The sequence below is a fragment of the Aspergillus homomorphus genome (genome assembly GCF_003184865.1).
Source record: "Aspergillus homomorphus CBS 101889 unplaced genomic scaffold BO97scaffold_51, whole genome shotgun sequence".
In the NCBI taxonomy this organism is placed as follows: domain Eukaryota; kingdom Fungi; phylum Ascomycota; class Eurotiomycetes; order Eurotiales; family Aspergillaceae; genus Aspergillus; species Aspergillus homomorphus.
Window position 1 is genome coordinate 191 of NW_020291937.1, and position 19,467 is coordinate 19,657.

Sequence of the window (19,467 nt, forward strand, 5' to 3'; positions counted from 1 at the left end):
CTCCTCATTCGCAACCCACTCCGCCGCGCTCAGTAGTAACGGAAACCACCTACTTCTTCTTATCGCTCTTACTGTCGCGGCCTGTGGAAAAACACGCGTGGTGCGAGCGACTGTCCTCCCGATCCCCGGCATCCGATGCGATGAAGAGCCACCCGGGCCATGGTTGACACGACTCTTTAAACCTCCTCCAGGTGACGAGATAAAGTGGCTCACTGTCGCCAGTGGGCTACCATCAGGGTGCGCTCTCAGTCACTCCTTGGCTCCCTCGCACGCCTCTGAACAAGCAGGGTGAATGAAGAAACTCGGATCGGATCCTTCGCCAAGTTTGCCTCCGCGTGCGGATTCGGACTCAATTTCATTTCGCGTCGTGTACAGCTCTTTCACCCCCGACGTCCTCGGAACTAGCTCCTGCCCGGACAGACTGCGTGCTGCATCTACCAGCAATCAGATCCTTACCCGCGAGGCCTGCATCTCTCGCGATGACTTCTCCAAGGAGCCAACGTCAGATGCCAAGGCCTGTTCCTGCGCCCTCGAACCCCGTCCTCATCGCGACCCAAGCTCAATGGCTTTTCACCGATGACGAGCTCACACGAACGCCGTCTCAGCTCGATGGCATGAAGATGGATGCGGAAAGTACCTCGCGCAGCAAGGGCGTGAACTTCATCTCCCAGGTGGGCATCATGCTAAAGCTGCCGCAACTCACGCTTGCGACTGCGGCCGTGTACCTCCATCGATTTTTCATGCGATACAGCATGGTCGATCTACCCCACCGACCCGGAATGCACCCCTACCCCATCGCTGCAACGGCCCTGTTCTTGGCCACGAAGGTTGACGAAAACGTGCGAAGGATGAAGGAGCTTGTGGTTGCCTGCTGCCGGGTCGCCCAGAAACAACCAAACCTGGTGGTCGACGAACAGTCGAAGGAATTTTGGAAATGGCGCGACACGATTCTGGTTCACGAAGATATCTTGTTAGAGGCGCTCTGCTTTGATTTGCAGCTGGAAGAGCCGTATCGCATCCTCTACGAATTCCTGCAGTTCTTCAAGGTGGCGGATAATAAGCATATGCGCAATGCGTCCTGGGCCTTCGTCAACGATTCGATGTTCACTGTCCTCTGCTTGCAATTCACAGCCCGCAACATTGCCGCTGCCGCTCTGTACGCCGCTGCCAAACATTGCGATGTCGGGTTTGAAGACGACGAACTCGGTCGGCCGTGGTGGGAGCAGATCGATGTGGACATAGTCGAGGTGCGTCGTACGGTCACGAGAATGGCGCAACTCTATGAAAACAATGCCTTGCAAAGAAATACGTACTACCTGTCCGCCCCCACCGCGTCAGACGAGGGTACTGAGAAGACCAGGATACCGCGCGCGGGCGGGTCGGCAGAGGCTGCGCCAGGGGCAGACTCCGTCAACGGACGGAAGCGGTCCAGAGAGCCCGAAGAACAACCTCACGACCGCTCACTGCACGAATCGACTACATCCCGAGATGACGAATCCGTAAGCCAAAAGCGACAGCGGAGGGACTCGGAGGATTTGGTGGCCGACAAAGGCCCTGCGCATGGCTCCTCGGCTGCCCCTCGCTCAAATGGAGCGCCATCATCACCTCAAGATCGATACCATGGAAATGGTCACGCCTCCGCGGGACAACTCCCGCCTCCTTCGCATCACTCACAACCTCGCCATCCGCACCCTCTACCTCCTGCACCTCGACCCTTTCCTCGCCGTGATAGTGCTAGTCGCTCTAGTGGCGCCAAGCCGGGGCACTCGGTCGATCCCATCCAACAACGGATCGACGAGATTGTACAGCAGAACATGTCTTCCCACGGGTCGCCTGGCCCTGCTCGTCGGCAAATAGACCGTCACCGAAGCGACTGGGATGCAGAATCAGACGACCGCAGGCGACGTCCGTCTGCCGGTGACAGGAAGCCATCGTTTGAAGAGCAGTCAAGCTACTCACACGTACCACCGCCCCCTCCCCCTCCACCTCCCCCGCCGCCTCCAGAAGAGGCCCGGCCACCGTCGCCGGAGCCAGCGAAGGCTGCCGAACCCGACGAGGAGGGCGGCGGAAGTGAGGAGGGCGAGCTCTAGCGAGCTTTATTCTTCTTATATTTCTTACTCGCATTCACGTGAAAGTGATAGATGTCCCCTATGCATTGGGAAAGAAAGCGGTGAGAGGGATTTTGTACTATACCTTTTGCTTAGACATGAAGTAATTATTCCAGAGTATTGCAGCCGTGCTGTATCCACTTGGGTGATTCATGCAGGATGCTTTGTATACGTACGTTGTCTTTATACTAGGCCCTGGCCACCGGGTGACTCCTGATCAACCTGTAGTCAAGGAATGCAGAATTCGGAACTATCTTCTCAGGCTCCTTACCAAACGCTTGTCCATAAGCTATCTGTGTTTCGATAGACCGGGTTGTTTCCCCCTGAGTATACCAGGCACATGATACAGCGTTGCTAACACCATGCAGGAGTGACCAATCAGCACGCAGTCAGGAGTTCTCTGAATGACCTGCATACGCCGCGTAGTCTAAGGTAGTAACTATTTGGAATATGCAACCATGCCACGCCGACCTCATCAATCATATTCTTCAGTCGGGCAGGCGGGAGAGCAAATCCGAGAGACCGGGCACTTGACGATCCGGCTGCCGGAATTGTGGATCGAGTCTAGACCGCAAAGGTATGTCATCATCAATCATTGCATATTATCAGCTAGTTAGCATATCTCTATATAATGTTATGGCCTTATATCGCACCACACAACACCACACCACCTATCGCGCTACACAACCAATCCTCAAGATGAGCAGCAACCTATTCACCGGTGATCCCAACAAAGTCACCGTCATCCGCCAACTCAACCCCGATATCACTACCTTCAGTGTACCATTTGCTCGATTTGGAGTGTTGAAGTTTGGGGGAAGAGGCACATTAGGTATGTTGTTACTTGCCTTGGATGATGACCATATCCACTAACATCCACAACAGTCAAACTGCCATCCGGCTCTCTCCTCATCTTCTCGCCCGTCACTCTCACCGCAGAAATCCAATCCGTCATCGCCGCCACCGGCACCGGCCAAGTGGCCTACATTGTCGCCCCCGACATCGAGCACCATATCCACCTCTCCGCCTGGAAAGCCGCTTACCCGGAGGCCCTCATCATCGCGCCCGAGGGCCTCCACGAGAAGCGCCAGGCGCAGTCGCAGTCCGCGACAACAACGACAGACGCAAACCCCACCTTCGACATAATCTACACGCCCACCAACAAACACACCTTAACCATCACGCCAGAGTTTCACGCAACGTTCGAGATCGAATACGTGCACAGCCACGGTAACCGCGAGATCGTGCTCCTCCACAAGCCCACCCGGATGCTGATCCAGGCGGATCTGCTGTTCAATCTACCGGCATGGGAGCAGTATAGTCTGACGGACGAGGACGCCGGGGCTGGGTGGTGGAATCGGACGGGGATGGGGTGGATGAAGACGGGCACCGCGGCGGAGAGGAAGGCGCAGGCTAGGTTCGTGTGGTATGTGCTTGCGGCCAAGGATCGGAAGGGCTTTGGGGAGAGTATACGTCGGATTGCTGGGTGGGGTGGTCTGGCGGGTGTTGTGCCTTGTCATGGGGATGTCATTGAGGGTGAGGACCGGGCGAGGGAGGTGTTTGAGGGGGTGTTTGGGGATTTTTTGAAGGAGTGATCATACTTTTGTTTCTTTGTAGTATGTAGTATAGGTGTATATATCGTGTATAGTACAGTAGATGAGATAGAGCTATCTGCCGCTACGCTCACACCTCATCCCAGATCTCAATCTCCTGCACATCAACCTCCATCGACCAGTCTCCCCTCCGCTGTCTCGCCTGATACCCTCCTGTCTGAGCTACATGCATCACCTTCATCCGGCTGAGGTCGTTGTCCAGCACCACCTGCACCCCTTTTCCCTGCTCACCAAAAACCAACGTCCCATCAACCTCATCCAGCCGGTACCCCGGCCGAACCACTTCGGCACACCCAGCCCCGGAGAGACATCCTGCACGGGACTCAATTGGAACAGCAGAGACGAGGCCCCTTCGATGCCTTTCCACGGCAGATGGAATCCAACACCGCTCTCAGCCCGGAGTGCCTACAACGACCCGCCACAAACAACACCGTCCGATCCTCATCGTCCATGAGGTTAGCCATCAGCGCATCAAGGCGTTTCCCCTGGTGACAAGCATACGACTTTCGGCACAACAACGAATCAAACGCCACCGTCTCCGCCAGAATCATCCCCATCTGCGCCAGTACCGGGTACGTGGCTATCCTCCCCGGCGGCGGCGAACGGAGGATATCATTCTTATCCAACGGCCGATACAACGGCGCCAATAACCTGTCCAATGCTTGGAAGAACTCGGGCTATATCCATCCTTTAATCCCACGAGCATAATCACCACCCAACCCAGATTGCAGAGAACTCACCAGAATATCCCTCACCACCTCATCGAACACCTCCCACCTAATCCCGGTATCCTCCCCGTTCTCCTCTGTCCGGGTGCTAAACGCCCGAACCACACACTCCGCCGCCTCCTCTAACCCGTCATCATTAGCAGCACCCCCCAGCTCGTAAGTATCATAATCACCCCTCGGAACCCCAAAAAACACCCCCAGAAACAACCGCACCACCTCCTTGAACTCATCCCGTGAGATTCTCAGATCCTGTAATCTCACCTGCACCTGCACCTTTTCCCCTTCGGAACTCCTCAAGCGCCTCGCAACCCCCCGCCACCCCTCCCGCGGCACCCCGGCTTCCCACACCTTCTTCGTCTGGACGTTATACAGCACGTCCAGGAGATCGTGGCACATTTCATCCCCGTCTTCATCGGAATTGCATTCGCAGAGGTCTCGTTGAGGGGGGTCCAAGGCGGAGGCGTTGTGGTGGGCGTGGGCTCCTGCTCCTGCTTGCGCTATGCTTTCCTGGTATCCATCCGGTGAGGAGGGGATGTGGAATGTAGCTAAGGCCTGGAAGAGGAGCCGGCGTTGGTCTGCACGGGTGCGAGGGCTTTCATCAAAGAGAGGGGTGGTGAGTTCGTAGGAGGTTAGGGTCAGCGCGCGGAGGAGGGAGGAGGGGGTTAGGATTTGTTCTGGTTCAGAAAAGGAGAGGTGGTGGAACGGGTAGGTGGATAAGTAGAGGAGGAGGTGGTGGATTTGCTTGAGGGCTTTGATGCATTGGGAATTGGTATTTGTGAGGGTTGGGAAGAGGGGTGAGGAAGGTTGCGGGACTGAGGGTGAGCGTTTGGTCTGCGTTGAGGGTTGTCAGTGCGCGGTTGAGGTGGGTTGTGTCGAAAAGGTTCGGGGTTTGGGTGGTTTTGGTGGTTAGTGCTTGGAGTACGGTTGATGGGGTCAGTAATGGCATTGTGGTGTGGGTGATGGGTGTTTTTGCTGGCATGGTGGTGGTAGTATTGGATTATTGGGGAGTTGCCTGGAGAGAAGGGTGAGGGGATCAATAGGTAGGTCTAGACGTCAGGGTAAGCTGGCTAGCTACCTTGTAGGCAGATTACTTCGCCACTTGATATTTCAGTGTCTCTGACGAAAAGAACCATGTATCAACACTATTCTAGACATACAAACGATGCCTCATCGATCGGCCCCCAAGCCCTAACCAACTTCCTCGCTGACACGGCTCACTGCCCCGGCTATTCAGGAGTGAGTGTTTCGGCCCAGATCCTCCATCCTCCTTAAAAGGTAACAGGCCTCGCCGTTGCGCAAGCAAAGGGGCAGGAACAATCATAATCTTACATCAGTGACATACGATTAACTAGCAAGAGACATACTGCTAGTATAAAGCCCCTTTCTCACCCTCCACCCCAGTCCTGAGAGCAAAGCCCATCATCCATCTGCGTCCACATATGCAACAGATCCGTCCATCTATCTCCTCATAAATACACCCTCATACTCGTTCGTCCGCATTCACATATTCGCTCATCTGCATTTCAATAATCCAGAGTACACACATTCGCACCTCCACCCCCATAACAACAACCACAACTATCCACCATAAACAACAGCAATACCAAATCCTCAACTCGCACCCACCCAAAATGAAGCCAACATCCCTCCTCCCCCTCCTCCTCGCTACCCTCACCACAGGCGTTCTCGTAGCCTCCACGCCTATCATCTCGAACTCCGAGGGAACCAACCACGGCTCAATTCAGAACATCCACGAGAGATCCGTTGCGCATAATGTCGATCCGCTTCGGAATAAGGTCTCCACGCGCGAGAACGCTGTCGATCAGGAAGGAAACAGGCACGGCTCGATCCAGAGTATCCATGAGAGATCCGTTGCGCATAATGTTGATCCGCTCCGGAATAAGGTCTCTACATGAGGTCTATACATGGTAACACGTTTGCGAAAGGTACGCGTGGAGGGATCGGGGATGTTGTGTCTGTTAGTTTTGTTTGAGTGCGGTAGCGCGGAGGGGCTGGGTTGAGTATGGGGGAGAGGGTGGAACAGTGGGAGGGCATGTTCTACATGTATTATGAGAAGGGGTGGATGGTGGTTTTGAGTATATGTGGATCGAGATTCTGCGTATGTGGGTTAAGACTTTGAGCATACGTGAGTACTCAACGTGGCTGAACATAGATCCCTGTGCCTCGAGAGGAGGGTCGGAGCAGGAGGTGTGGATGGCTAGGAGGAATGAATATGTTTGGTAAGGTGTTTGAAGGGTGTGGTTGGTATGAAGAGAGGTTCATGAGTTCTATCGAGCTGTAGCCTACTCCAGGTACGTAGCTAGGTATGTGGGTGCTTCGTCGAAGCAGAAACTTGTCTCTTGACACTATATGAGATAGGCATGAGGAGTTTACTTATTTATCATCATCCATCCTGTTATCCTTCCAAGTGCTTTTATCACCCTTCTCCTTGCTTCAACATGGAGCAGACCTATCTTCCTCTGTTCAATATGTCCCAGAGTAAAGCTCTTAACCGCGTAATTTATACACTAAAGAGCATAAAGCCAGCCTACCAAGTGAGCAAGTAATCAAGTAACCACAAACTCGTTAGCTTGAACATACCACAAACGACGGGTTGGAAATTGAAAGAAGCCAAAGAACATGCGAACACAGGAAAGCGTGGTTTGTCTATCGAGTATACCTACTACTTACCCTCTTGTCTAGCCTGGGAATTGGAGGAGCAACTGCAGACGTGGCTTGGGGAACGGCTCTAGCAGGCCCTTATCAAGACTCTTTCACACTCGTAGTCTTTTTTTTTAGAGAAAGAGAAGCAGAAAGGGAGAAAGAAGTGAAGAAAGAAAGAAAGAAGACTCCTGAAACGTGTGAAGAAGTCTCTCCCGAAGAAACAAAGGGATACAAGAGAGCTCTTCTTACCCATTGCCCTTAAAAGCATTTCTTTGAGCACCTCTGAACGCAAGTACTTCTGTAAGTGAGCAGTCCTCTGGCCAAGCGGTTCTCTAGATAAACAGTTCTCCAGATAAACAGTTCTCTAGATAAATAGTCCTCTGGGCAAGTAGTTCTAAACAAGCAGTTCTGGATGGATGAATAAGTCCTGGACAGACACCCTCTCTAAGCAAAACACCTGACTGAGTAGGTATCTCTTCCCAAGCATCTCGAAGTTGACTCCCTGGTGGGCAAAACACCTTTAGTCAAGCACCTCTTTAAGCACCTCTCCAAGCAAGGGACTCTTGGTACACCGATTCAAGCCTTTCAAGCAGCCTACCAAGCGTCTGCAATCACTACAAAGGCACCTGAAACTGCGTAACGGAGTGCCGCTCTCCTATGGAGGACCAGACAACCAACCCATCATGCAAAACGTCATTCATTTAACGACGGTATATCGAGAGAACCTTCAGAGAGCCTTTCTAGGCGCAGTGTAATCCACAATCCTTATGAACTACTTCTGTCATAAAGTAGACGTACGTGAAGCCTGATTCGTAGATGGGTGGACTCCCGAGTCCTCCCCCAGTCTGATTGACCGAACTGTCAAGCCCTATCAAGATCATGGATAGCCAGGGTCAAGAGGTAGGCAAGACGATTTAAACCTATCAGGTTAACGCAAAAGCGACCGCTAGTCAGTTGTTGATCTGCGATTCGCACGCTCTCAACATATACCACCCGCCTTCGCTACGAGAACACAAGCTACTCCGATATGATGATTCAGAACAAGTTCTTGTTTAGATTTTAATCAAGCGATCTTTTTTTTCATTATGCCAGCCATTTGTTGCCCGAAGGCGCAGAACTAGACTGATTAATAAGTGGCCACCATTCGACCAGCGCACAGTACCGCCCCCATGTCCTGCGGTGTGCGACTTTCTAAAATGGGGGAAATTTGAAATGGATAAGGGAATTGTTGAGTCAGAGAGAAAAAAAAAAAACACATCGAGGTCGCTAATAACGCCGGAAAGATGCTAGCATGACAAATCGTGATGTTGGAAAGAAAAAACGCAGAAGCAAAAGGTTTTGATAATACAAGTCGACGAAAGGTTGGGGTGGGATATGAAGCCTGTTAGACTTTACGGAAATCTTTTTACGCACGTTAGTAAATGAGCCACCTAGGGAGGAGACAGCAGTGCATAGCATACCCGAAAGCACAGGATAGATCAGCTCGAAAGCCTGATAGATCTCCTCACGGACCTTAGCACCAGTGAGGACGATCTTGCCGCTGACGAAGATCAGGAGCACGATCTTGGGCTTCATCATACGATAGATGAGACCAGGGAACAATTCGGGTTCGTAGGAACTGAAGTTGTGGTGGCGACTAGCCAAGCCCTCCAGGCGAATCGGAAATTTGATATCGCAGGAACCGACGATGTTCTGGATCTTGAAATCCGTAAACTTCGCATTGAAGCCGAGCTTCTGGATGATACGCGCGTACTTCCTGGACGCCAGCTTGGAATCATCTTCCGATTTGGCACCAGTGACCACCATCTTGCCAGAGGCGAAGATCAAAGCAGTCGTCTTCGGCTCTCGGATACGCATGATCACGGCCGCGAAACGCTATGAAGAAAGAAAGACCAGTTCAGCCACACAATCCCCTGACATTTCACGCTCAGGGAGGTGTGGGAAGTAATACCTTAGGGTTGTACTCCGCATTTCTTGCGTGAAGCGCAATCGTCTTCAGGTCCAGTCGACAGTCAAGATTGACCGTAGCGACGATGTTTCTTTTGCACGGAAAAAAAATTCTTGTTCAGCAATCTGGATAAACCAGGAGAACGAGAACAGCAAGAATATACTCACTGCAAGGTAGGCACAATGCCGCTGCCCGGAGTGTTCGCACCAGGAGTAGCAGCAGGAGTTGCGGGCGCCACCCCGTTGCCGTTCGAGGCATTTGCTCCCTGCTGCTGACCATTTAAACCTCCCTGGGCCATTGCCATGTGTGCATCTTTTTCGGAAGGTGGCGTGAGATCACCAGCACCACCAGGAAAGGACAGAGAGGCAGGAGAAGTGAAGGCCCGGGCCTGCTGCGCAGTGGCAGGATGAGTTGTGAGAGAATCCATCGCGACGAGTGAAGAAATACTCGAGCCGTAGACCAGCCGACGCTGAAGAAGTGAAGAAGTGATGAGAGTTAATGGATGACAGAGTCTGCACCAGATAAGATCTCAGTCAGTTCAGGAAGACAGGCAGGCAAGGCAAGGCAATGCAGCGCTGTGTGAGGTTGAAGAAGTCAAGTTGCGACCGAGGTGGCAAAGACACGGATATTTATACCCGGTCGCAGGGAGGGGACAGCCAGCGACGAGAAAAGTCACGTACCCTTTGTGGGAGAAAACAATTCAATGTCTCCCCTACAGCAACAGTATCCCACAGAAGAATGAGTGTAGTGAATACACTTCAATTCAGTAGGTCAAGTTAACTTGACTTCAAGCGAACTTCGCTCGACTCAAATAGATGGAAGTTGCCGACAACTCGGGCAGCTGCAGGCAATCGATGTTGCGAACGTCACTGACCACTGTGACAGGGACGGCGACGGCGAGTTCGAGAATGACGGATGAATCGCGAGTTATTCAATTGGAATAATGGCAGGCCACAGATAGCAACCGATAGAAAAGCACAGCTAAGTGTTTTCTTGACTCAGGCAGGTGGCAGAGATGACAAACACGGGGGCGAGAGGGTGAGTGATATGATAGAGGGAGTGTCCAAAGACAGTGGGTGCGATGCACGATGCACGTGATATGATCAAGGGCCAAAACTTTTTTTGCTTTTTCTTTTTTCCTTTCTTGGAATTGGTGAAGTCTATCTGCGATTTTTGGGAGAGAAGGTGTGTTGTGTGACTCGATGAAGAGTGAAGAGAGAGAGAGAGCGGCGAAGATGCAAACCTGAGGCAGCAATCTTCCTGTTTCAGTAACTCAATTCTGAAACAGTGTAGTAAGAGTTAAAAAAAAAAAAAGAAACAAAAAAGGGAAGAGGTTAAATTTCTTTCCACCTTTTTGTCCGATTCTTGACTTCCTAAGAAACTTCTTCCCGGGGAATCTTAGACCAGCACGAAAAGCAGCAGCAGAGACAGCTAAAATGGAATTTAGCGACTCTGGTGATGAGTACGAGTGGAGAGGATAAAGGGGGGGAGAGAGGAGGGGAGGGGGGAGGGAGCGGGAAGAGGACTGTATGGCTTTCCGGGCGGTGCCAAGACCAGAGGAAAATTTCAAGCAGAGTTGTGAAAGTGGGAGGTTGGTGTTCTTATATAGGTTTGGGACTCCCAGCAACGGAGGGGGAAGAAGTTGCTGGCGTCAGGGGGGGGCTGGGCCCGGCGGCGAGCGGCAAAAGCAGCGACGACCACCCATGGGTTTGCTTATGATTTCTTCGGTTTCTCTGGCTCTTAGCGCTTTCACTAGCGTCCAAGAGCCTCTTTTGGGGGGGTGGGGGGAGGTGGCCAACGACACCAACGACACCAACGACGCCAACCCTTCCCGGGGGTTTTGTCCTAACTTCGTTCCTAAGGACCCTAAGCACTCCCCAAGCACAAGCGCTGGTTTGTTGATCGGCAGACCCACGGTCAACACATTGTCTGGGAGCCCCACTGTCGTGCTGCCGTTCTCGTTGGCTGTGTCGTCGCCCCCCTTACTCTTTTTTCTCCCGACGAGCGCCATGGTTGCAGCCACTCGACTCGAACCAGTCCGCGTTGCTCCTGCAATGAACTAGCTTGACCAACCAGAATCCACTTTCGCAAAGTCCTTTCCATTCCGTTAGGCTTTTTTTTTTTTTCTCACCTCTCTTTTCAGGTTATCATGCCGGCTTGCTGTTCTCGGCGACTGCGAACCAGAGCTGAGGCTGCTACAATACAGACTAACGCGTCCGCCCGCCATCACGGGCCTGCCGCTTTAGCAACTGGCGACCACCGCCAACCCTACCCCCAGAAAAAGCAGAGAGGGAAAATTTTTGTCTCTTGGCCCGGTTTCTCTTCCTTTCCATGAGCTTGTTTGATATCCTTCCTTGATCACAGCCCCGGAAAAAAAAAAGGATTCTTGGTTGAACGTGCTTCTTCGAATGTCCCTATTCCGACTAATGTCACTGTCGTTTGGAAAAATCGCCATAAGGGATGATGGGTCGCTTCGAGAAAATATCCTTGACCGACACCGCGACAGAAAAGAGAAAAGAAAAATTGTGATGTGTTTCAGTCCCGGTCGCGCGCGCGTCATGGGGTCGCAGGACTGGACGCGTTCTCCCTTCTCATTTGGCGTTGCCTGCCGCCTTCGACAAGCCTCCCGGCTCAAGGCTCCAATGTATTACTTACTTACTTAGTAGTAAGTATTAAGTACTTCTTACCCCGGATCTCAGACCATCCGCTTTGATCCACCAGCTCGATCGGTATCTGGTCAACTTGCAGCACTGGTCACTTTGGACTGGGAACTTAGCCTACGTTGCTTGATCTTAGTCTCCGAGTCGACCAGTATCGGCGCTGCACCAGCCTTCAAGCTCATTCAACCCTTTGACTCGCTGTGCTGCATACCGTATCAAAGGCACAAGGGCACCTGGCAGGGCTCCGGCTGGTGGTTACTGTTTCTGCGCCGAGCTACGTAATCCGGCCAGGTGTCCTTTTCGAGGCAACTGTCTCGGAGATTAGGACACAGTTCTTATTTGACTCACCAGAACTACTGGACAGAACTCAGCATGCGGTGAGTCCGGTATACAGTCTCGGGAGTTAAGGAGTCGATGGGGAGATGTCCATGAACCACATGACTTCGCAGTCGCGTTGTCCTACATCGTCGTGGATCATGATGCTTATCTATCTAGTCCATCGGTCGTTGATGCATCGCCACAAGCGTAGTTCCCTTTCTTTGTCCATCACATGAAGATCAGGGAATTCAGTAAAGCCTAGGGGGCAACCAGGAAAGATCCATGACATCCCGAACGCGTGTCGTCATCGAAGGCGTTGGTTGATTCCTGGATTGATTTCTTCTTGGCTTGATGGTTGGTGCCTTCATGTGATTTGTAGGTAACCGGCGGTCGCCACGGCTATCTCCGGCAAGGTGGCATTTGGGGGCAACTGGAAGTGTCATGGACTCATTTTGTGCATAATACGTGCGACGCGAACCATTTGTTCATTGCGACGTAGTCGGTATATGCGAAAGAACACGGAGTCGGTCAGGGTCCATCGGATGGGCGACTTTCGAGGTCTGTTGCCCTTGCGCTGGCATGTGTCCCGACGGGAGTCACGGCTGTATGGGCGGAAGTACGAAGTAAACCTGAAGTATCCCGCAGGACTGGAGAGCAGGCTGATTCTCATTATCCGCCTTTCCATTGGCCGCCGCTACCTCGGGCCGACCACCAAAAATTCTTCCCCCCCCCCTCCCCCCTTCATCGCCCCTTCCTCTTAGTCACACTCATCCCTCCATTGGATCATCAATCAGTGCTTCAACCTGATCGGTCGGAGAGTGACTCCTCTGGTTCACAATAGTCTCACTGTTACTATCTACAGACTACAGTACTGTGAATCGACTGTTGACTGTTGACTGTCCATTATACCTCTAACAGGAGCATCGCATTATTCTCTCGCCGCCGGTCGCTACAGGACTGACTCTCGGCTTTCCCATCTTACTCGGGCGCGATCTATCCTCCATCTATCATGCATTTGACCCCATTATAGAACTTACCAACATCTAGCGCTACTGTCACCCTTTCCCCACTCCTTTCTCCCCTTCCATTCTTGATCAGCACATCTTCGCAACTATCATGGCTTCCAAAGGCGCGGTCCTGCCTTTGCTGAGGCGCGAAATCCGACCCTCGTCCCTGCGCCTACCCAAGGCTTCCGCCTCCCTATCATCTCTCGCAACCTCCGCGCGATCCTCGAACCGCCCCCTGTCAGCCTCCTATCGCAAGGCGACTCGGCCGCGGGCGCTGTTTACCCCCATTCAGACCCGCGCCTTTTCACAATCGGTAACCAGACGATTCACCGACGCCGATGGCAATTTCGATCCGCGACAGCTGGACCGAGAATCGGATGAGGTAGACGTTTGCATTGTTGGTGGCGGTAAGAACTCCGGAGAAACCCAGTCGCAAAGATGAGGGTACAATGCGCGAATGCAAGATCGTGAAGTGGCTGACCGCTGTTTGCTCGACGCCTGATTAGGCCCGGCTGGTCTCGCCGCCGCCATCCGCTTAAAACAATTGGCCAACGACGCCGGCAATGAGGAATTTCGCGTCATCCTGTTGGAAAAGGCCGGTGAATTGGGCGCTCACGTTCTGTCAGGCAATGTTCTGGAACCGACCGCGTTGAACGAGTTGTTGCCCGATTGGCTCTCGGAGGACAACCCATCCCGCTTCGAGGGAGCGACGCCGGCGAAGGCGGATAAGATGCGCTTCTTGACTCAGAACTCGTCCTTCCCCATTCCCGCGCCGCCGCAGATGAACAACCATGGCAACTACATCATCAGCTTAAACGAGCTCACGAAATGGTTGGGGGAGCGGGCAGAGGAGCTTGGCGTCGAGATCTACCCCGGATTTGCTGCCAGTGAGGTGGTTTATAAGCCCGATGGCTCTGTTCTTGGTGTCGCAACCAACGATCTTGGTATCGGTCGCGACGGGAAAGCGAAGGATAGTTTTGAGCGGGGTATGGAATTCCATGCGCGGGTCACTTTGCTGGCTGAGGGCTGTCACGGAAGCTTGACCAAACAGGTGACCAAGAAGTTCGACCTTCGTCGCGACAGCCAGCCGCAAACATATGGTATTGGACTGAAGGAGATTTGGGAGATCCAGCCGGAGAAGTTCAAGTCCGGAGAGATCACGCATTCAATGGGCTATCCCCTTCCCTCGGATACCTATGGTGGAGCCTGGATGTATCACTTCGGCGACAACATGGTCAGCATCGGCTTGGTGGTAGGTCTGGACTACCCGAATCCTTGGTTGTCGCCCTACGGTGAGTTTCAGAAACTCAAGCATCACCCTCTCTTCAAAGAAGTCTTGGAGGGTGGGAAGTGCATTTCTTACGGCGCAAGAGCCCTCAACGAGGGGGGCTTCCAATCCATTCCAAAATGCGCTTTCCCCGGTGGCGCCTTAATCGGTGACAGCGCCGGATTTCTGAACGTCCCCAAGATCAAGGGAACCCACACCGCCATGAAGTCTGCCATGCTAGCTGCCGAGTCTACCTTCGCAGCTCTGCAGGGTAATCCTGACGGCAGCGTGTTCCTTTTCGACTATGAGGAGGCTTTGCGCAAGTCGTCGATCTGGAAGGAGCTGTACGAGGTGCGCAACATGCGGCCCTCTTTCAGCACGCCGCTCGGTCTTTATGGTGGAATCCTTTACTCTGGTCTTGAAGCGTACCTCCTCAAGGGTCGGACACCCTGGACGCTCAAGCACCACACTACTGATGCCGCGGCCACCAAGTTGGCCTCCCAATGCAACAAGATCGAGTACCCCAAGCCAGACGGCGTGATCAGCTTCGATATCCTCACCAGCGTCAGCCGAACAGGAACGAACCACGAGGAGGACCAGCCGGTCCACTTGCAAGTGGAGGACTGGGACAAGCATACGGACATTGCCTGGCCCAAGTACCAGGGTGTGGAGAACCGGTTCTGCCCGGCCGGTGTCTACGAGTATGTGGAGGACGCCAGCAAGCCGCATGGCGTTCGCTTCCAGATCAATGCTCAGAAGTAAGTATCGTCGCTTCCTCTTCCCATGCTGTCGGAGGCTAATTCTACGCAGTTGCATTCACTGCAAGACGTGCGACATCAAGGTTCCCACGCAGGACATCAACTGGCAGACGCCGCAGGGTGGGGAGGGACCTAAGTATTTTATGACTTGATTTACATACCAGATGTATTGTAACAAAAGTAGCGGATTGATCGGATGATGAGAATCTATGTACATACATCCTTCGGCGTCAAACCTCCATGATACCGCCTCATTTTCAACGCTGAAAGCATGGCTGATGCTCTTGTTGTGTTTCGCCACTCGGGCAAGTACTCTACGAGTACCTCCCAAGCCACTAACTAGTCCCGGTGTAGCCTAGCCGGGGTCTGCGTGGATCATCCGCCTTGCCAGCCGCGGTTCAGCCGTGTTGATCGAATCCATCTGTAGCACTGGAACGGTAGATATTGAGCCTGCTATACATCGCAAACGAAGGAACTGTTTATGTATGGCGGAGTGCATTAAGAAGGGTTCGTGCTCAGGGTCGGCAGAGTCACTATTGGTCGAGCGCAGATTCTGCCGACTGTTGACTACTCCTGTTTCATAATTCACCCTCTGCAAGTTGCGAGAAGGAAAAGTGGTTGTGAAACATATCTTTGCCATTACTGGGCACTATGATCACATATGCCTTGACTGACCTACTTTGATCGCTCCAGCTCGGTGGGCCTTCCGCTACTGCTGTGTTGTTCTGACACAATCCGAGTTCAATGGTCTGGTCAACGTCGACATTTGGGTACTCCCATCGTAGATTATTTACAGTGTTCGTATCAACCAACAGAGCTGGTCCCCATATCATAAGAGCTTGGATTCTACACTCAGAGTCCGTCATTCTAGTCTTTGCGCTAGTATCTAGATAGATTGACGCTGCAAGATGAGGGATGTGGTCTCAGTGCAGTGTTGGGGAGCAAGAAACAAGATTGCTTCACGGAAGTATATATAGATTCGAGTGAGGGCCAAGAATCCCCTTTTTTTTCTTTTTCTTTTTCTTCTTTTTCCAAATGAGATACATCGATAGCGTACTAATCCCTCTGGATATGTGAGGTCTTGGCTAAACCAGACTCCTCTGCCATCCATCCAAGGCATCTACCGTACAACGATAAATCAGAATTGTTGATAACTTGATACATCTACAGTATGAGGCCAGGAACTGGACGGGGCGGGGCCACGTGGAACCGCAGAGTGAGGCGACCTTCTGGGAGCGTCGCCCGCCATTGGATGCCCTCCACCGCCAGTGGTCAGAAGAAACTCAGTCTGGTGTTATTATTATTGCCCTGGCGGTCAAGCCGCTGCCCGCAAGTCTGTCAGTCTGTCTGCCGCCGCCGCCGCCGCCGCCTCTTTGCTCTCTCCTCTTTTCGCGCCGTGACGATCGCTCGAATCCTCTCTCGCTCTCCTCTTTCTCTCTCTTCCTCCTGATTCTCATTCAACTCATCGAACTCTGGTCATATTTTTCGCTCCTTTCCATCGCCCTTCCTATCCTCCCGATCACCTCGATCCAAATCAATACCTTCCATCACCCCTCCGCCACCCCTCTCCTTTTCCCGCGGTTACGATAGCTCGCCAAAGATAGCTACTACACCTTCAGCAGCTCCGACCTGGACGCGCTTGTGTTCTCTATCCCCCTTGATCAGGTCTACAGATTCCTTCCGGGATATTTTGACTATTTTGCCTGATCCCCGGATTGCCAGGAGCATCACCGTCTGAGCCACCATTGTTGTCGCCATCTAGATTCCTGGAGTACACACCGCTGGAGCACAATCAGGCCATAATCTTCACTCGTGGTTCATTTCCCTGTCACCCACTGGAAGAGATTCCGAGGCCAGACGTTATTGCCGTTTCCGATTGGATTGATTCGCCACTTGCTTTGTTTGCTTTCTGAGTTCCAGCCATGACTGAAGTCTCGTCTACCCGACTCTATCTCGGGAACCTTCCCCGCAATGGTATGCAGCCATCTATCCGTTCTTCAAGGTCTCCTTTCCATCCGATCCGGATTTCTCCTTTTCAAAGCTATCCAGTCCACCTGCGCCATAATAACAGGATGCTCCACTGGATTGCCATGTAACTGGATGGATTTCCTTCCAATCCCCTGAGCAACGTTGGTTCAGTGGACCATTGTACCTCTTTCCTGCTCTCAGTTCCTATCTACGGGGGTTGCTAGTCAGGAACCAGGCCTGCGCGCGCTCCTCTCCACTCTGCGCAGGGTTTCCTCGAACCCGGACATTGCTGGGGAGGCTTTCAGTTTACTTTTCTTGGATCATTTAACGTGCATGTTTTCGCAATGAGCTGACCTTTATTCGCGACGCCCATGTGGGCGTTGCCGTGTCAATTCAGTAACTAAGCAGGACATCGAGGAGCATTTCAGCACCCATGGTTCCGGAAAGATCACAGAGATCAAACTGATGAATGGCTTCGGCTTTATCGAGTACGAAGATGCGATGGATGCTCGAGATGTTGTTCCCGGTGAGTCCTTCTTCCGCGGAAACTGGGAGCGCGAATTGCATGTCTTTTCTGTTGACTAACTCTGCTTTGGCGCTAGCTTTCCGTATGTGATACCGCCATCTGCTCCAGACGCCACAAGGTTGACTCTTTTTTTACCTCACAGATGGCAGCGATTTCAAGGGCGAGCGACTCACCGTGCAATTCGCGCGGGGTCCCCGTCGCAAGGAAAATTTCCCAGGCCCGATGGACCGTCCCAACATGCCTCGCCCCCGCCGCACAATCTTTCGCATGTTGCTTTCTGGACTCCCGGAAACAAGTTGGCAGGTTAGCAGCCCAAGTCCCCTTTCTTCAGGAACAACCGGACGCCTAGAAGCACGGCCGATCAGTGTTTCTTGACAATCTCTGCCTATCCCTTCTCTGCCTTCTGCCTTGCTATATTTGTCCACATATGCACGTTCTACTCTGGTTTTGGATACTACAGCGATCTGAATCGACTTTTTGGGAGCTATATGCATCACTCGACCTGGGAACCAGGCTTTCCCACGTGCCGGGTTGAGAATTGGACAACCACACCACGGACACACCTTGGAAGGGAACTACCATACCTCTTTTGGACGACTTACCTATGGACTTTTGGGTTTTGGTCGTTTTGGCCCCTTCTGTGCGACTCGTGTCTCATCTACCCTTCTGCTCTCAGCCACTTGGAACTGCCGGACATGAAACTTGCTTCACCAGGAAATGGACTCACCAATTCGTACTCTAGGACCTGAAAGACTTTGCCCGTCAGTCTGGCCTTGATGTGGTATACTCCGAGACCGGTCGTGAGCTCGGCAGAGGGTGCGTCATGTCCTTTGCCCCCTGGATACCCGGTCGAATTGTCGTTAATATGATATACAAGGTTCGTCGAGTTTGAGACTGCGAACGATCTGAAAACTGCCGTCGAGAAGCTCGACCAGCGCGAGTTCAAAGGGTCCCGCGTGACATGCATCGCCGATGTAAGGATCCTTGACAGATTTACATCCAGTCCAGCATATTCATTTCTCCGTAGATTCAGAACTACCCACCGGAAGACCGTTCTTTCCGTGATCCCTACCGGTCGCGATCCCCTCGCCGGAGCTTCCCCCCTATGGAGGAATACGACCGCAGATTCCCTGCACCTCGTGGCTACAGTCCGCGGGCTCATTACCGGGAACGGTCTCCTATCCCCATCCGCCGGGAATACTATGAACGGGATGGCTACGGACGCCGGACGCCTCCTCGCCCTCGGATTGACGACTATCCTCCTCCGCGTCGACCCTATGAGGACCCGTATGATGTTCGTCCTCCGCCTCCACCCCGGCACTATGATGACCCCTACATGCAAGCCAGAGCCTACCCTCGTCCTCGGAGCCCTCCACGGGGCGAGTACATGCCGTACGAACGCCGTGGCTACTGGTAGAGGGTCGATTGTTGTTGTTTGATTGTGCTTCACCAAGTGCATGGCGGATACCCACTGTGCTTTCTGATTGACCTCTATTCAATGCGTGGACTGTCTCACTTTGCGCTTTCCCTTTACTGGTTCCAGGAATAATCCGACTCGGTCACCCTCGCTTACACTCCTGGACTGGATACGGCCGAGAAGAACATATGAATGTATGCACGTCGCAGACGAGAGGCGACAGAGAAGAAGAAGACGACGACGAACGAAGGAACGAAGGTGCTTCTGAACATTTACTGGATGTGGTATGATGACCAATGATTCGGCGACCTATGCTCTGGGCTTGTCTCTTGAGTTTCCGCGACTTGTTCTTTTGGTCGACTTCAGCGCAGCCGACTGATGGAACAACACACGACCTTGGATGGCCACCAACCCTTTGCGACGTAATATCTAACGATGTCAATTCCAATCTTCCCATGGGCAGATGTATGTGTACATTGGACTCT

General features: G+C 52.7%; 7 protein-coding genes across 7 annotated transcripts; 4 read left to right on the plus strand and 3 right to left on the minus strand.

Moving 5' to 3' along the window:
- The first annotated feature begins 336 nt into the window (after positions 1-336).
- BO97DRAFT_222788 (putative cyclin) lies at positions 337-2,389 on the plus strand. The gene is made up of 3 exons (XM_025690652.1): positions 337-1,309; positions 1,361-2,280; positions 2,337-2,389. Exons 1-2 carry the CDS (start codon positions 480-482, stop codon positions 2,088-2,090), a joined length of 1,560 nt encoding a protein of 519 aa, XP_025547355.1. The 5' UTR covers positions 337-479; the 3' UTR covers positions 2,091-2,280; positions 2,337-2,389.
- Positions 2,390-2,807: 418 nt separating this feature from the next.
- Positions 2,808-3,703, plus strand: BO97DRAFT_428513 (uncharacterized protein; the record flags this gene model as incomplete). The annotated part of the gene is made up of 2 exons (XM_025697296.1): positions 2,808-2,940; positions 2,994-3,703. 2 exons carry the CDS (start codon positions 2,808-2,810, stop codon positions 3,701-3,703), a joined length of 843 nt encoding a protein of 280 aa, XP_025547356.1.
- Positions 3,704-3,791: 88 nt separating this feature from the next.
- BO97DRAFT_428514 (uncharacterized protein) lies at positions 3,792-6,329 on the minus strand (the record flags this gene model as incomplete). The annotated part of the gene is made up of 4 exons (XM_025697297.1): positions 3,792-4,003; positions 4,131-4,398; positions 4,462-5,280; positions 6,198-6,329. 4 exons carry the CDS (start codon positions 6,327-6,329, stop codon positions 3,792-3,794), a joined length of 1,431 nt encoding a protein of 476 aa, XP_025547357.1.
- A 2,036-nt stretch (positions 6,330-8,365) lies between these two features.
- On the minus strand, positions 8,366-9,097 carry BO97DRAFT_222833 (TBP family protein). The gene is made up of 2 exons (XM_025690653.1): positions 8,574-9,097; positions 8,366-8,514 (listed from the first exon to the last, which is right to left on the minus strand). Exons 1-2 carry the CDS (start codon positions 8,968-8,970, stop codon positions 8,498-8,500), a joined length of 414 nt encoding a protein of 137 aa, XP_025547358.1. The 5' UTR covers positions 8,971-9,097; the 3' UTR covers positions 8,366-8,497.
- BO97DRAFT_408440 (uncharacterized protein) lies at positions 8,859-9,864 on the minus strand. The gene has a single exon (XM_025695864.1). The coding sequence runs from the start codon at positions 9,486-9,488 to the stop codon at positions 9,225-9,227; it is 264 nt and encodes an 87-aa protein (XP_025547359.1). The 5' UTR covers positions 9,489-9,864; the 3' UTR covers positions 8,859-9,224.
- Positions 9,865-12,752: 2,888 nt separating this feature from the next.
- BO97DRAFT_408441 (electron-transferring-flavoprotein dehydrogenase) lies at positions 12,753-15,333 on the plus strand. Its single transcript, XM_025695865.1, has 3 exons — positions 12,753-13,453; positions 13,553-15,071; positions 15,124-15,333. Exons 1-3 carry the CDS (start codon positions 13,156-13,158, stop codon positions 15,221-15,223), a joined length of 1,917 nt encoding a protein of 638 aa, XP_025547360.1. The 5' UTR covers positions 12,753-13,155; the 3' UTR covers positions 15,224-15,333.
- Positions 15,334-16,803: 1,470 nt separating this feature from the next.
- BO97DRAFT_222936 (putative pre-RNA splicing factor Srp2) lies at positions 16,804-19,151 on the plus strand. The gene is made up of 6 exons (XM_025690654.1): positions 16,804-17,045; positions 17,437-17,565; positions 17,708-17,868; positions 18,308-18,381; positions 18,443-18,539; positions 18,593-19,151. The coding sequence occupies exons 1-6, from the start codon at positions 16,994-16,996 to the stop codon at positions 18,980-18,982; spliced, it is 903 nt and encodes a 300-aa protein (XP_025547361.1). The 5' UTR covers positions 16,804-16,993; the 3' UTR covers positions 18,983-19,151.
- The last annotated feature ends 316 nt before the right edge of the window (positions 19,152-19,467 follow it).

Excerpts from the sequence above, each read along its gene's own strand:
- BO97DRAFT_222788 (XM_025690652.1), top strand. The coding sequence starts at position 480 with ATGACTTCTCCAAGGAGCCAACGTCAGATGCCAAGGCCTGTTCCTGCG. Across the intron at positions 1,310-1,360 it reads AATGCCTTGCAAAGAAATAC|GATACCGCGCGCGGGCGGGT; the intron begins GTACTACCTGTC and ends TGAGAAGACCAG.
- BO97DRAFT_222833 (XM_025690653.1), bottom strand. The coding sequence starts at position 8,970 with ATGCGTATCCGAGAGCCGAAGACGACTGCTTTGATCTTCGCCTCTGGC.
- BO97DRAFT_408440 (XM_025695864.1), bottom strand. The coding sequence starts at position 9,488 with ATGGATTCTCTCACAACTCATCCTGCCACTGCGCAGCAGGCCCGGGCC.
- BO97DRAFT_408441 (XM_025695865.1), top strand. The coding sequence starts at position 13,156 with ATGGCTTCCAAAGGCGCGGTCCTGCCTTTGCTGAGGCGCGAAATCCGA. Across the intron at positions 13,454-13,552 it reads CGTTTGCATTGTTGGTGGCG|GCCCGGCTGGTCTCGCCGCC; the intron begins GTAAGAACTCCG and ends ACGCCTGATTAG. Across the intron at positions 15,072-15,123 it reads TTCCAGATCAATGCTCAGAA|TTGCATTCACTGCAAGACGT; the intron begins GTAAGTATCGTC and ends AATTCTACGCAG.
- BO97DRAFT_222936 (XM_025690654.1), top strand. The coding sequence starts at position 16,994 with ATGACTGAAGTCTCGTCTACCCGACTCTATCTCGGGAACCTTCCCCGC. Across the intron at positions 17,566-17,707 it reads TGCTCGAGATGTTGTTCCCG|ATGGCAGCGATTTCAAGGGC; the intron begins GTGAGTCCTTCT and ends TTTACCTCACAG. Across the intron at positions 18,540-18,592 it reads GCGTGACATGCATCGCCGAT|ATTCAGAACTACCCACCGGA; the intron begins GTAAGGATCCTT and ends ATTTCTCCGTAG.